The 16,967-nt window shown below is 38.4% G+C and overlaps 1 protein-coding gene across 4 annotated transcripts in view; it reads right to left on the bottom strand.

Moving 5' to 3' along the window:
* POU2F1 (POU class 2 homeobox 1) overlaps nt 1–16,967 on the bottom strand; it is a 284,637-nt gene that overhangs the window by 114,983 nt on the left and 152,687 nt on the right. For 3 of the 4 annotated variants that reach the window (XM_006875998.1, XM_006875996.1, XM_006875997.1), the window contains one exon: nt 9,515–9,580. In XM_006875998.1, coding sequence (XP_006876060.1) covers nt 9,515–9,580 — 66 coding nt within the window. Of the gene's footprint in view, nt 1–9,514; nt 9,581–14,477; nt 14,559–16,967 lie in introns of those variants that run through there. The other variant, XM_006875995.1, reaches the window with a different exon arrangement.

Genomic DNA, 16,967 nt, shown 5'->3' with positions numbered 1-16,967 from the left:
CTGAAGAAAATGAAAGAAATGAGAAGGTAAAAGAGCTGAACAAAAAAATCTCACAAGGTCACTCAAGAAGACAAAGTCAAATATATTAATGAAATGTACAAAGAGCTGGAGTCAAAAATACACACAGAAAGAACTCGAATTTTCTCAAGCTGACATAGCTTTAGAAAGAATTCAAGCCTCAACTTGAAATACTGAAGGATTCCATGAGCAAAATAAAGAATTAAAAGAAGAGGAAAGAATATACAGAGTCATTATATCAAAAAGAAATGGATGATGCTCAATGATTTCAAGAGACAGCATATGATCAAGACTCAATGGTACTGAAAAAAAAATCCAACTAGCACTGAAGACATTAGCAATGAACAAGACTCCAGGAATTGATGGAATGCACACTGAAATCATTCAACAAACTGATGCACAACACTGGAGGCACTCACTCATTTCCACCAAGAAATGTGGAAGACAGCTACTATCTGGCCAACTGATTGGCAGAGATCCATATCTGTACTCATTCCAAAGAAAAGTGACCCAACACAATATGGAAGTCACCAGACATTACCATTAATATCATATCTAAGCAAAATTTTACTGAAGATAACTAAAATGTGGCTGGAACAGTACACTGACAGAGAACTGCCAGAGGTCCAAGCCGAATTTAGATGAACAAATGGAAAGAGATACATCACTGCTGACATTACATGGATCTTGACTAAAAGCAGAAAACCAGGAAGATGTTTACCTATGCTTTATTGATTTGCAAAGGTTTTCGACTATTTGGAACGTGACACGCTATGGACAACATTTCGAACAATGAATATTTCTGAACACTGGACTTAAAACATTTACTGATGAAGATCAAAGAGCACAGCCTTCGATATGGATTACATCTCAATGTCAAGAAAACAAAAATCCCTACCACTGGACCAATAAACAACATTCTTATAAACAGAGAAAAGACTGAAGTTGTCAAGGACTTCATTCTTCTTGGATCAACTACCAACACTCACGGAAGCAGCAGTCAAGAGATCAGACGACATATTGCATTGGGCACGTCTGCTGCCCAGGAACTTTTTGAAGTGTTGAAGAACAAGGATGTCAGCTTGAGGACTAAGGTGCACCTGACCCAAGCCATGGTATTTTCAATAACCTCATATGGATGCAAAAGCTGGACAGTGAATAAGGAAGATCGTAGAAGAATGGATGCCTTTGAATTATGGTGTTGGAGAATACTAAAAGTGCCATAAGCTGTCAAAAGAACCAATAGATCTGTTTTGGAAGAAGTGCAGTTAGAGTGCTCCTTACAGGCCAAGATGGCCAAACTTCGTCTCTCATACTTTGGACAAATTGTCAAGAGGGAACAGTTGCCGGAGAAGGATATCATGCTTGGTAAGATGGAGGGTCAGAGAAAAAGAGGAAGACCCCCAATGAGATGGATTGGCCACGTGGCAGCATTGAGGGACTCAAGTGTGGCAACAGTAGTGAGGTTGGCCCAGGATCGGACATTGTTTCGTACTACTGTGCATGGGGTCGCTATGAGTCAGTGTCAACTCGATGGCACCTAACAACAACAATTGGGCTCATGATGAACCTGTAGAGAGGCCAAAAGCCAGTTGTTTGAACAGAACAAAGGGACACTAAATGGTTTAAAACAAAGAAAGATGTGCACCAAGGCTGCATTCTTTCACCATACTTATACTACATGAAGAGGAACATGGCATCAAGATTGGAGGAAGACTTACTGTGTTAAGACATATGATACAATCTTTCTTGCTGAACTCAATGAGGACTTAAAATACTTACTGATGAAGATCAAAATGGGTTGAACCTCAAAGTAAAGAAAACAAAAATCTTCATCAGTGGATCAATAAATAACATCATGATAAATGGAGAAAAGATTGAAGTTGTCAAAGACTTCATTTTACTTGAATTCACTAACAACACTCACGGAAGCAGCAGTCAAGAAATCAAATGATGTATTGCATTAGGCAAATCTGCTGCACAAGACCTCTTTGAAGTATTCAAGAGCAATGGTGTCAGTTTGAGGACTAAGGTGCACCTGACCCAAGCTGTGTGGTATTTTCAACAGCTTCATATGCAAGAGAAAGTTAGAAAATAAATAAGGAAGATTATAGAAGAATCGATGCATTTGAATTATGGTATTTGAGAAGAATATTACAGGTACCATGGAATGCCAGAAGAATGAACAAATCTGAATTGGGAGTACATCTAGAATGTTCCTCAGAAGCCAGGATGACGAGACCTCGTCTCTCATATTTCAGACATATTATCAGAGGGACCAGACCCTTGGTAAAGAAGGACAATGAAAAAGAGGAAGAGCCCCAACGAGATGGACTGGCAGAGTAGCAGCAGCAATGGGCTCCCGTGTAACAACTGTGAGGATGGTGCAAACCCAGACAGTGTTTCATTCTCTTGTGTGTAAGGTTGCTATGAGTTGGAACCAACTTGATGGCACCTAACAACAACAACACAACTACGATTTTCTGTGAACAAAACACAAGAGCTATCTCACATTAAGTGCACTTTAAGATTTAGATGCTCAATTTAAATATATCATTCTGGTAGGGGAAAAGCAAAGATGTAACATATCAACATAATCTTAAATATTTTCACAATATCATTCTTTTTAAGCTGTCACAACTCCAAATTATTATAATTGTAGAAGTTTCAGGAAAAAAATGAACTACATAAAAGAATTAAAATCCAGAAAATGTGAAACTGGTTTTATTATAGTACTAAGGAGTCTTTCTTTTAAAAATTAACTTGTTATTAATAAACTAGCAAAAGTTTAGAACATGTACATTCCTTAAAATTAAAATATCTGCTGTTCCTTTATTATATATTAAATGAGAAAACTATTTCTTAAATATGCGTTACCTGAGTAATGTATGTTTTACTTAATAAATTAAATATTTTTACTTAGTAAATTAAACATGGTAATTTAATATGTAAACAGGATTTAGAATGCACTTTTATAGTCCTAAACTAACAAGCGACATCAGGTAAATGCTAAGAAGATAATGACAGATCCTTAGTATTTGAAGAAATAACCTTCAATGTTTCAGTGATTCTCATGAGTCTAACCGTCTATAAATGGGAGTAAGTTGTAATTTTACTGAGGCAACAAATGCTGTAGTTGATAAATAGGAAGCAACTTCAGAGTTACTAAAGCCGAACATCTTACATTCAATTTAACCCATTTTCAATATTACTACTACTAGTAGTAGTAACTCTTCTGAAAAAATAAAATCCTCCCTTTGGGAAAAGAGTAGTCCTGGTGATACAGTGGTTAAAATGTCATCTTGTTGGAGGTTTTCCTCTTTTTCACTGACCCTCCATTTTACCCAGCCTGATGTCATTCTCTAATCACAAGGTTGCTGGTTTAAACCCACCAGCTATTCTTTGAGAAAAAGATGTGACAGTTGGCATCCCTAAAGATTTGCTGTTTTTAGGTATCATCGAGTCTGTTTTGATTCTTAGCGACCTTATGTACAAAAGAGCAAAACACTGTTTCTGTACCATCCTCACAATCGCTGTTATGCTTGAGCCCATAGCTGCTGCCACTGAGCCAATTCATCTTGTTGGAGGTTTTCCTCTTTTTCACTGACCCTCCATTTTACCAAGCCTGATGTCATTCTCTAGGGAGGGACTGGTCTACTGTGACATGTCCAAAATATGAACGATGAAGTCTCCTCATTCTGGCTTCTAAGGAGCTTTCTGTCTGTACTTCTTCCAACACGGATCTGTTTATTCTTCTAGCAGTCTATGGTATTTTCAATATTCTTCTCCAACACTATAATTTAAATACATCAATTCTTCTACCATCTTCGTTATTCATTTTCCAACTTTCACATGCATATGAAGCTATTGAAAGTACCATGGTTTATGCCACGGGCATCTTAGTCCTCAAACTGCCAAGTTTGCTCTTGAACACTTTAAAGAGGTCTTGTTCAACAGATTTGCCTAACACAATATGTGGTTTGATTTCTTAACTGCTATTTCCATGAGTGTTGATATCCAAGCAAAAGTTGGACCCAAGCAAAATGAAATCTTTTACAATTTCAATCTTTTCTGCATTTATCATGATGTTTATTTATTGGTCTAGTGGTGAAAATTTTTTGGTTTATTTACACTGAGGTGCAACCTATACTGAAGTCTTTGATCTTGATCAATAAGTAATTTAATTCTTCTTTGCTTTCAGCAAACAAGGTTGTATCATTTGCATATATCACAGGCTGCTGATGAGTCTTCCTCCAGCCCTGATGCCTGGTTCTTCTTCATATAATCTATCTTCTTGGATTATTTATTTGCTCAGCATACAGAATGATTAAGTATGGTGAAAGAATACAACTCTGACACACACCTTTCCTTATTTTAAACCATTCAGTATGCCCTTGTTCTGTTCTAAAAGCTGCCTCTTAGTCTACATTCAGGTCCCTCATGAGCACAGTTAAGGTTCTAGAATACCCACGCTCCATAATTTTGTTTATAGCTTTTCATGATCCAAAGTAGAAAGCCTATGTGTAGTCAATAAAGCACAGGTAAGCATCTTTCTGGTATCCTCTGCTTTCAGTCAAGATCCATCTAACATCAGTAATGGTATCTCCCATCATTCTACATCCTAGTCTGAATCTGGCTTTCCCCTGTCAATGTACTGTTAGCAGCTGTTTTTAAATAATCTTCAGCAAAATTTAAATTGCATATAATATTAAAGATATTGTCTGATGATTTCCACAATCCGTTGGGTCACCTCTCTTTGGAATGGACAGAAAGATGGATCTCTTCAATTAAGTTGGCTAGGTAGCGGTCTTAGAAATTTCTTGGCACAGATATGCACTGCATCAGTTTGTTGAAAGATTTCAGTTTGCACTCCATCAACTCCCAGATTTACAGCCTTAGAAACCCTATGGAGCAGTCCAAGACTGTGCTATAGGATTTCTATGAGTCTGAGTCAGCAGCAGTGGGTTTACTTTGGAATTGATAACGGAAGAGAGAAAAAAATCACATGCTATTGTACCGGATGGAAGTGGTGTTCCTACCAGAGTTTATCGTCTACAAGCAGTCACTGGGTTATGAAGGAGATCTTAAGTATCTGTAAACCAGTACAGGGTATATATGGTTCTTATTTAGCTTTACTTTGGTGCCAAAAAGGCTCAGAACGTTTCCATAATTTAACTGCTGCATGTAGAGCAAGTGAAGGTGAATGTGATCAAGAATTTGTTGGGAGCAGGGGTCCTGGTGTGGCACTGTGGGTTAATGTGCTGGACTGCAAGGTCAGTTTGAACCCCAGGTAGGAGGTTCAAGTTCACCAGCTGTTTCTAGGAAACCCTATATAGGGTTGCTAGGAACAAGAACCAACTTTGTTGTTGTTGTTAAGTGCCATCAAATCGGCTTTGACCCATAGCGACCCTGTATAGGATTCCCGAGGAACAGCTGGTGAGCTTGAACCACTGACCTTATGGTTCAAACTGACCTTGCAGTCCAGCACATTAACTCACAGCACCATACCAGAATTCCAGGAACCAACTGGATGGCACTTAACAACAACAACAGGGGTTGGGTTTAATAGTTTCAAAGTGATGGAAAATTTACATAACATTAAAGGTCATTGCTAACCACAAGATCAGCAGTTCAAACCCACCAGCTGCTCCTTGGAATCCCTCTACAGGGTCACTATGAATGGGAACCCACAGGATGGCATTTAACATAACAAGAGTTGTCCAAGTTAGAGGTTCATAACCCATGGACTGTCTGTACATCTCTGTAAATGGTTTTAGGCTAATTAAGGGTTTCAAAAAAGGTTCAGTCTAGTTCAGCCCCCTGCTAAGAGTTTGCATTTCTTGGTTCTCATAGAGCCACCTGGGAATCTTGTCAAACTGTAGATTCTGATTCAGCACATCTGGGGTGGGAATGCAAATTCTCAGCAGAGGGTGCAACAGGTTCCAAACCCTAGGCCATTAGTAGACTCAATCTCATACCAGCCCTGCAGGACAGAGTAGAACTACCCTAAAGGATTTCCAAGACTAATCTTTATGGAAGCAAAATGCCACATCTTTCTCCTGTGGAGTGACTGGTTGGTTTGAAACACTGATCTTTTGGTTAGCAGATAAGTGCTTAATCACGGCACCACCAAGCTCTTTATAGACACACAAACACATTGCTCAAATTTTCAGTTGATTTTACTGAAGTTCATGGAAGAAAACATATGCAGGATTTATTTCCTGGCTGTTTTTGTTCCTAAATTTCCCTCTTCTATGAAATAGAAATAAAACATAGCTTCCAAGGTTATGAGAAAACTCAAATTGAAATCAGGTAACACATACGTTGCCTAAGATTTTCAAACACATGCCACGGGATATTAAATGTAGACGGCTCCATAAATGGTTGGCACTGGAACTGCCATTATAGTGTTGGTGTTAAAGTAACTATGGGAATTCCCAAGGAGTACAATTGAGATGGGGAAAGTGAAGATGTGCAGCACACTTCCAGGGCCCATAGCTGAGCTGTCACACGTTGCGACATTCCATTAAGGCAGAGCACCCATAAAAATTCAGTATTTTTACTTCGTTGTGAGATATTTCACAGGTTGGACTGGTTTAACTCAGTACAAGAGAATGGCAGCCCCTAGGACTGGCATGTACCTGAGTACTGAAGAACCACACATGCACAACAACTCTTAAGTTTTGTCTGCCCCTACTAAAGGCCTTTGTGATGAAATCCATCCTGAAGAAATGTTTTGTAAGCACCTAATTAGCATTTGTTATTAATGTTAAGTGCAGTGGAGTTGGTTCCAACTCGCATTGATCCAGTAGAGAGTTTCTGAGGTACAATTGGTGGGTTTGAACCACCAACCTTGTGGTTCAAACCGATCTTGCAGTCCTATGCTTATCCTACAATGCCACACCAGAAGACCCCAATTAGCAGGTGGTTGTTGTTAATTCTGATTTATAGTGAGCCAGTATAGGGTTTCCAAGGAGCAGCAGGTGGGTTTGAACCGCCAACCTTGTAGTTAGTAGCGAAGTGCTGATCCAACAGCACCACACCAGGACTCCAATTAGCATGTTGTTGTTAGGTGCTATCAAGTTGGTACTGACTCATAGCAACCCTATGCACAGCAGTATGAAACACAGCCAGGTCCTGGGCTAACTTCACAACTGTTGCCAAGCTTGAGCCCATTCATACTGCCATTTTACCAATCCATCTCGCTAGGGGTCTTCCTCCTTTTCTCTGACCCTCCACCTTATCAAACATGGTATCCTTCTCCAGCAACTGGTCCCTCTTGATAATATGTCCCAAGTATAAGAGACGAAGTTTGACCATTCTGGCCTCCAAGGAGCACTCTGGCTGCATTTCTTCCAACAAAGATCTGTTTGTTCTTTTGGCAGCCCGTGGTACTTTCAATACTCTCCTCCAACACCACAGCTCAAAAGCATCTATTCTCCTAAGGTCTTCCTTATTCACTGTCCAGCCTTCTCATGCATATGAGGTTACTGAAAATACCATGGCTTGGGTCAGATGCACCTTCGTCCTGAAGCTGACATCTTTGCTCTTCAATACTTTTAAAAGGTCTTGTGCAGCAGAGTTACCTAATGCAATACATCATTAGCAATGGGCCCTCCTAAATACGCCATTTCCCGGAAATCCCAGTCTATTCCTATAATAAACAGGATGCCATTTCCCCACCCAAAACCTTTTAAAACCCCAGCAAAGCCTTTATTTGGAGAGACTGGGTGTGTATTAAACTTTTCTTTAAGCTCCCTGTCTCAGTTTACAAGCCTCTTTCCTATAATAAGTCTTTACTTGTATGGAAACTGCCTCTCCTGACTATTCTTAATTAGTAAAAGGCAAGAGCCCTCTATTGAAGGGCAGAGGTGTGGTGAACACTCCCAATAGCCCAGTGTTGTAGATATAGTCAGTGTTCTACAATCATTCTGGGAGTCTGCTTTTCTTCCTTTAGAGAGAAAGGTCTAGCCCCTCTTTGAAGCTGTTCTTTAAACACAGGTGTCCTGCCCACTCTCCTCCAATCAGTTAAGGGGTCTAGTCCCTTGTTTCTCCCTGCAAACAAGTCCCACACCTAAGCTAGGTAGCCAAAGCATCTGCACTGGTAGAGGGACCAGTGCTATAAACATCTCTGGCAGATGATAAATATGCATGATCAAACATCTCCTGATCAAGGTAGTGAATTAAGAGGCAACTCATCCTTTATGGACTTACCTTTCTTTCATGGGGCACTGTTTTCTTATTTATAAAATAATTTTCTTCTAACAAGGGTCTGGACCACAAAGTCAATTAGAACTGCAAGGTTGGTGGCTCAAACTCATCAGTTGCTCCTGGGAAACCCTATACAGAGTCTGTATGAGTTGGAACCGACTCGACGGCACTTAACAACAACAACAGTAATGGGTCTAATCATGTATAAATTAAGAAAAAAAACTTTACCAAATAACAGACTGTATAAGAAATGAGTGTGTGTATGTGTTTTCATAATTGAAATTTTTACTTTATGTACAAAAAGTGTTGGGTAATGTCTTAGATCATCCATTCAAAGATGATGACTTCAACTTGATGAATTCTATATCCTTCTTGTACTGATGGGAGTTCTGGTGGCATATGTTGAGGGCATACTCTGGATCAGACAGTGCCAGTTTGAGCACAGTAAGCAAGAGCAGGAACCCTGGTCAAATTTTCATGGGTGGTCCAGTAGTTGCTAGTTACCCATCTTGCTTTGAGGAATATACCCAAGGCAAGAAACTGAGTGTGTGTTTTGAACTACTGACTGACACTATTAGACACCATGAGGTCTGCAGTTCAAAGCTACCAGCTGCTCCTTGGCAACCCTATACAGGGTCGCTATGAGTCGGAACTGACTTGACCACATTTGGCAACAACATCAACTGACACTATCATAACTTTAATTTATATTCAATGTAGAGTGAATGATATTTACTATTTCGATTAACACCTGTAATAACAGGTAGTTTTTATTAAACAGGGTATTGTGTAGCTGACACTGAGTACTTCATACATAATATCTCCTTTAGTACTTACAATGATCTATGACCCAAGTAACAGGTGTAAAAATGAGGTCTCTGAAGAACTGGGAAAACTGCCTACAAAAGTCACTTGGAGGTAAGTGGCAGAACTATCAGATTCACAGGCCTATTCTTGTAAATTACTCCACAGTTTCTCTGCTAGGTGGAGAAAGAAAAATGAATCAATTTGCCAAGGAAAGCTAAATAATCTTATGTAAACACACTCCCAATTCCTGCAAGCACTAACTTATAGTATACGACAACTCAATAATGATCAATTTGGCCTTTATCTGTCTAATACATGAAGGAACTTTAAAAAGGTTGCGGAAAATGGAATAAAAAGATAATGGAATTTTTCCATGAACTTTTGGAAGCCCCTTCCTAAGTCATAATTAAATGAAAAGTCTCTTACTTTTCACTCTATTAGATCTAATGAAAAAGCCAGTCTGGAGACTATCTCTTACCTGTGTTGCTATCTCCACTCTCCATAGATGGTTTACTGCTTTCTGATGGATTGTTCATTCTTGAGTCTGCAATAAATCAGAAGTAAATTAGGCTTTGATAAAAAGTTATTTAAAAGAAATTCAGGATTCTTTAAACTTTCAATTTAGAAATAAATTATTTTTGTAATGGGCTTTAGGGAGAGCCATGACTCAATACAATAAATACTGGACTGCAAACCACAAGGTCTGTGGTTCAAGCCCATGAGTCACTCTGTGGGAGAAAGACAAGGCTTTCTGTTCCCCTGAAGATTTAAAGCCTCGGAAATCCAATACAGGGTCCCTGTGAGTTAAAACGGACTCAAAAGCACTAACAACAACAACAACAAAGGGGTTTAAGACTCTTCTACAAAAGATAACATACATCTAACCTGAAAAATATTTATTATTAGAGTCTGATATAAATGTGAGTGGAGAATACTGAACTTGTCAAAGATTTCATTTTACTTGGATCCACAATCCACACTCAAGGAAGCAGCAGTCAAGAAATCAAATGACATGTTACATTAGGCAAATCTGCTGCACAAGGCCTCTTTCAAAGTGTTCAACAGCAAAGGTATCTGTTTGATGACTAAGGTGCACCTGACCCAAGCCATGGTATTTTCAACTGCCTCACATGCATGTAAAAGTTAGACTCTAAATAAGAAAGACTACTGAAGAATTGATGAATCTGAATTATGGTGCTAGAGAAGAATATTAAAAGTACCATGTACTACCCAAACAAACCAATCTGTGTTGGAAGAAGCATAGCCAGAGCACAGATGACCACATGGCCATACTTTGTCTCTCATACTTTGGACATATTATTAGGAGGAACCAGTCCCTGGAGAAGGGCATCACTTTGGTAAAGTAGAAGATTAGTGAAAAAGAGAAAGATCCTTCTCCCCTCTCCACCCCCACATCAAAAGAGATGGATTGGCACACTGGCAGCAGCAATAGGCTCAAACCTAACTTATGTGGAGGGTGGCAGGGTTGGGCAGTGTTCTGTTCTGTTGTGCAGAGGGTTGCTATGAGTTGGAGTCAACTAATTGGCAACCAACAACAACAACATATATGTGAGTAAATGCTTTATAATATAAACTGTACAATTATAAACTTTATAATATAGAAACAAAGTTCGGGAGGCGGGAAAGAAAGCACTTTGAAATATGAAAACACAAAAAAGCGCTTTTCTTTTTCATAAACTTATTTGTTAATTATTGTAAAATAATTTATTGGTAATCCTGAAAACAAATGGCACAGTAGCAATTCAACCTAATAGAATAAGGGAACATAACATGTTTAAGAAAAAATATCTCTATTGATTCTTTCCCCACAAAACTTACGAAACAATGTCAAAATAATAGTATGTCAAATTCAACTAATTTTAAACCAATACAAGAGATTGTACTACATGATGTAACACATCTATCTAATCTCAAATGTGAATCACAGCCACTTATGAGTTAAAATCTACTTTGATTTCTCCAGTGAACTTGCTGATCTGGGTTTCTTTCTTTTAGGGTAATTTACTTATTGAAAGTTTCTATAGCATTGTTTTCATCAAGCAATAGTAGCTACTCAAGAATGCACATACAAGAGAAAAGAGCAAGTCTGTTCTTCTTTTATCTCTTTGAAAGGGTAAAAAACTGAATATACATTATATAAATGTCTTATTTCTCATCTACTGCAAACTCAAACTTAACATATTTATAACTGTAATAAGGGAAAAAAGAGACCACCAACTTTGAATACATAAACATTCTAGAGACTCTTTATTAAGTCTTAAAACAGGATCAAATATAAGACAGACAAAAGTAGGTCACCTGGGTGAGGGAAATCATCAATGATACCATGATGAATTTCAAAGTTCTGCCTCCAAGTGGTGGCCTTTTATAAGGTACAGAGAACAAAAGAATCTCCTCCCACAACCAGGACTAATAGTGTCCATACATCACACAGGCATGTTGGGACCTCAGACAGCAAGTAGGGAACTATTACAGATAGGAAAACCTAAAGTCTCTGAGACTTTTGGGGTATGACATCACAACCAGGCAACCATTAAAGGATGTGTCCTGGCATATTCCTGGGAGAAATGGCACAAATTCACTTTTAGATATATTCTGTTTCTAACTGTAGCAGTTCAGCTGTCAGATGCATGAAGTACTCAAGAAAACCTGGTAACTGAATACATAAATGTAGGCACAAGATGAATTAAGCTCTGCTTGGTACGAGTGGCTCATAGGCTAAAAGACTTCAGATTTCATGCTCTGCAGCATAATCAAACAAGTTTATTATTAAACAGGTTCTGCCTTTTCTCTCATCAGGAGAGGAGCCACTTAATTACAGTTATCAACAGAGAACAGATACTTAAAATATGTTGTATTTAGTTTTGTTTTTTTTTTTACTAAAGAGCACACTTTGCCATCTGTTTATAAAAACACTTCACTAGGAAATCAAAACAATCACTACACAGAAGTCTCAAGGAATTTGCCCATTGTTGCTATTAAGTGAAGTCGAGTTGGTTCCAATCCATAGCAACCCATATGGGGTTTCCTAGGAGTGGCTGGTAAGTTTGAACTGCCAAGCTTGCAGTGGAGTGCTTATCCTACAGCGCCACATGCATAAGTGATAAGAATCAGGAGTCCTTCCCCTATAAATTTCATCTGCAACCTAGAATTTGTATAGAAACTTTTATAATAGTTTTACACTAGATGTTCATTCTCATGAAGCTTGGGCAATTCTATTATGACTTTGGCAGATGTTCAAAGAGATTACATTTGCATGTTCATGGTCTTAAATGGGAGCATTCTCCAGCTTCTGTCCCCCAACTGACGACTAGGTATATTAAAACAGAGAGGCTGTCTTCTGAAAACACAATAAGGTTTGAAAGGACCAGGTGCACAGACTTACCGAAAATCAGCTTTCTGAATGACTTAACCAAAATTTTATGAAAGTCAGAGATCATAAGAAATGAAGTAGGATAGATCATTGAAAACGCACTCTGCTCAATGCTACCCTTAGAATTTAAAGTAGAGAAAAATGATGAACTACTGAACATTCATATATGGGTAACAATTTTCTCACATATGTGGACAATTTCCCATATCTATAAATTATAGATTATTTCACAGCTATTCTATGTGGATCTTCTAAGGGTGTTCTATTGATATATCAGGAGTTTCAAAGGCATTTATTACAATTATTTCACTGTAAAAATAAATAAAACAAAATTCTAATTAATTGTAATGATACAACAATGATGAAAAATTCATTTATATAATATACATAAGTGGATTAGAGTTGGACTGCTAACTGCAGGCATGAAGTTTGAATCTACCAGTCGCTCCATGGGAGAAAGATGAGGGTTTCTGCTCCTGTTTTAAGATTTACTGCCTCAGAAGCCATATACAGGGTTACTCTGAGTTGGAACTGACTCAACAGCACACAACCACCACCAAAAGTAATGGAGACATAATATTCATTTAAAAACACATTGTTTAAAAATATTTCAGAAAGGTTTTTTTTTCTCTTTACTTTGCTGTCTTGACTTCCCAGCTTAGTAGATATAAAAGATTAAACAAAAACAAATCCTTTTTTTTTTTTGATATCTGAAGATTTTCCTCTCTGAGCAAAACCAAAATTATCTGTGTATGACATTAAGATGACTGTATCTAATACATCTTAATCTGGTGTGGCTCTGTAGGATAAGCACTGGACTGAAAACTACAAAGTCATTTCGGCAGTTCAAACTCACCAGCTGCTCCTCAGAAATCCTATATAGGATGGCTATGACTCAGAGCCGACTGGAAGGCACTTAACAACAACAATACACATCGTAATACACAGTTGCTTTTGGGATGGATAGTTAGCATCAACTTGTTTTTGCAATTCATTCTTTTAATAGTGGTTTTTACTAATGCTGTACAAATATTACATTATCTTGAGTTTAGGCCAAGTCTTCCACCTACAAATTCAAATATTTAATCTTTGGCAACTGTTTTGGGGACTGGAGCATCTTCAATTTTCAAATGGGGAAGCTGACATACAAGAAGAAAGTTTAACTTACAAAGTATTTTAAAAGTAAGCTATCAAAGTCCTGGAGTTCAAACCCTTTGACGTTCCAGTTGGCCAGAGTAGCCTACTGAGGTTTCCAATAATTACGCATATAAGCAGCCAAAAATCAACAGAAAATATGACTACCATGAACCATCATGTCAAAGTGCCTCAATCTATTTAACTCTTAGTCAACAAAGATGGTTGGAAATATTCAAGCTGGATATCTTCTTCCTCAAAAGGCTTATTTTTCTACAGGGAAAATTGCAAAACTAGGCTTGCCGATGCTTAAAATGGTTTTGTCACTAACATAGTTGACTTTTAAAGATTTAAAAAAAAAAAGAGGGCTAGTATCAACCAAAATGTTAAAACAATTATGAGTTTCTAAAATCTGGAGATGGATCAAAAACTATATTCCGCATTGTTATTTAAGGGAGCAATTCTATACTGCAGTTACAGCTTATTTTTCACTAAGTGTTTTTGGATTTTTATAGAATTCAGCATGCAAAACATTTAATTTAATATGTACACATTATTTAGGTACAGTTTATAACTTGGTTTCACACAACGAATGTTTTTAAAACTACATACTGTCAATAAAAATTTTCAAACTGCAAAAATGTCATCCATTCAAGCTGAATTCTAAATCCACAGTATTTACTGCAAATATCCTCTGAAGTAGGGAGGGACTTACAGCACATTTCAAGTATGCTTGTACCTTGCAAATGTCTTCCTCCTTCCCAGCTCAACCAACCACTCCTCTCCTTCCCCACCCCTCCCCTGTGTAGGCTGAATATGCGATTAAGTATTTATGCATAGTCACCCCCCACCCAGACACACACACAGTATTTCCATATTAAAGCTGGTAAGAAAGCAGTGTGCTGGTACCCACCTAGAACATAGTCGCTGCAGTCCAGCATTGCTGTGAATCTTCTAGAGGTTCAGAAAGTCCAAAGCAAAGAAGGTATAGGTAGCGGCTTTGGGTTTGGGGAAGAAGGTAATACTATTTATAACAAATCTACTCTATGTTCTTAAGAGAACGAGGGTGGGGGGTGGAGAGTGGGTGGGTAGGTGAGGGGTGGGGGCAGCAAAATACAACTTCAGTTATACCATAGCTATCTTCAACTGAGTAAGGAAACTTCAGTTGCTCAGAGTTTTAGTCTCTCCTAAGAGCTAAGACTGACATTGTCAAGGCAACTGAAGCATGAAAAGTTCCCCTTTTTGTAATAAAATAGAAACAAAGATTGCAGCTGGCAGTTTCCATAATGAAGCTTAATCAGTATGCGGGTGATTAGGGCTTTATGCAAATCTCTCCTCGTTAGCACAGCAGCCAGTACTTTGAAGTCCAGGAACAATTCATTTACAGAATACACTGAAAGCACTCCCTGCATAATTTAAATCATTACATAAATATTTATCAGCTTATTTGCATATTAATTGACAGTGCATGGAGGGAAAAATTATCTCCTGAGTGCCAGCATAATAATTAGGAGGAAAGAATGAGATTTCTTCCAATGGCCTGGCTTCTCGGACATAACTTGAGCTAGTACCAGGGGAGAAGAGAGGAACAGAAGACAGAATTCTGGTAAAATGACACGTACAAATTAGAAACAACTCTACAGACTTAAGCACCTTTAATCTTATTCCTGCTGGCAACAATGACTTCGGTAATAAGAGGATTTGCAAAAAGCTTTCTACACAATCCGAATAATCCCAAGGAAACAATTAGCAAGGTAGAAACAGAACATAGGGCTGTCAAGATGGTGCTAGTTTGCTGATAGGGAATTTTCCAAATGTCAACACTGTCAGGAGAAAAGTCCTACTTGCAATAAGGAAACAGAAAAAATCCACAAGTGGCACAAACCCTATAAAATTATCCTTACGATTATGAAAATTATCTACTAATCTTTTAAAATACTAATATAAAGGGCAGATTAACTGAATGCAGTACTGCCGCTGTCATTACCGCAAAATCAGTCTCAAGTAGAAGAATTTGTTATTTACAATAAGGGGAGTCAGACAATGAATCCTGTCAATTGTGAAATTACTGAGTATTTCAAGTAAGTTTTAGGAGGCCTGGTGGCTCTATGGATTAAGCAAAGGGTCAGTGGTTCAAACCCTACCAGTCAATCCATGAGAGATAAGGCAGATTCAGAAACCCTATAAAGGAGTTCTATGAGTCAGAATGGACTTGATGGCAGTTAGTTTGGTTTTTTAGGTTAGACTGTTATGCCCAGTGTTCAGGGTCCCCAAAAACCACCCGAGGAGTCGATGCAGAAGCCGATGCAAGTGCACAAGGGTTGCTTTATTCAAGCTTGAGCCAGGTCTCTACCCTTAACCGAGGCAGCGGAATAGGGATAGAGCCCCGAGCTCTCTGATAGCGGGGGGTTTTTATAGATTTTTACAAACAGATTCAGGGGTCTTCTACCTAACTTCTCTAGGATTGGTTTACACTTAGTAAGGTACGAGATTACATAATTTGATTGGCCATTACCTATAGCTAGGATAGCTTCATTCGGGTAAGGAAGGCGTTTGTTATGCTAGGACAGTTTAATTAGGGTTAGGAAGACATACATTATCTAGCCTTGGGTTTGACAGGAGCGTTTATCTCTACTTTTATGGCTCGTAGGGGAAGGGGGTCATCTCCGTCTGGTACTAACTGACCAGGCACATTCCTGAAACAGGGAGATGTACTTTAGCCTAAGTAGAAAATGGAGTTTTCTTATTAGGGTCCCACAAGACTTTGGTGGTACCATGGGTTAAACATTAGGCTGCTAACTACAAGGCTGACAGTTCAAAACCCATGAATTGCTCCATGGAGAAAGATGAGGCTGTCTGTTCCCATAAAAATTTAAGTCTCAGAAACCCTCTGGAGCAGTTCTATTCTGTCCTATAGTGTTGCTGCTGTGAGTTATAATTGACTCAACAATAGTGGGTTTCCAAGTAAATTTAATCTAATGGATATGACCACTCATATACACATACATATAAACAAAATTATCTTTTGATTCAACTTTTCCACAATTTATTGAATAGATATGGTCCTGGTATAGTGGTGCTGTAGGATAATCACTAGACTGCAGACTGGTGTGAACTACAAGGTCGGTAGTTCAAACTCCTCAAAAACCCTATAAAGTATCTTATAAAACCAAAAATATATATGTTGTTCTTGTTAAGTGCCTTTATAGGGTTTCTGAGGAGTTTGAACTACCGACCTTGTAGTTCACACCAGTCCTGGTGTGGCAGTGTGGGCGAATGCGTCAGACAGAAAAGTTGCTTGAACTGCAAGGTCGGTGGTTCAAGCTCACCTTGGAAACTCTATACAGGGTCGCTATGGGTCAGAATAGACTCGATGGCACTTAACAACAACAAACATATATAT

This window comes from Chrysochloris asiatica, unplaced genomic scaffold (genome assembly GCF_000296735.1).
Source record: "Chrysochloris asiatica unplaced genomic scaffold, ChrAsi1.0 scaffold00349, whole genome shotgun sequence".
Classification (NCBI taxonomy): domain Eukaryota; kingdom Metazoa; phylum Chordata; class Mammalia; order Afrosoricida; family Chrysochloridae; genus Chrysochloris; species Chrysochloris asiatica.
The sequence above is the reverse complement of the archived record's forward strand: the minus strand, read 5'-3'. Positions and strand labels throughout refer to the sequence as shown.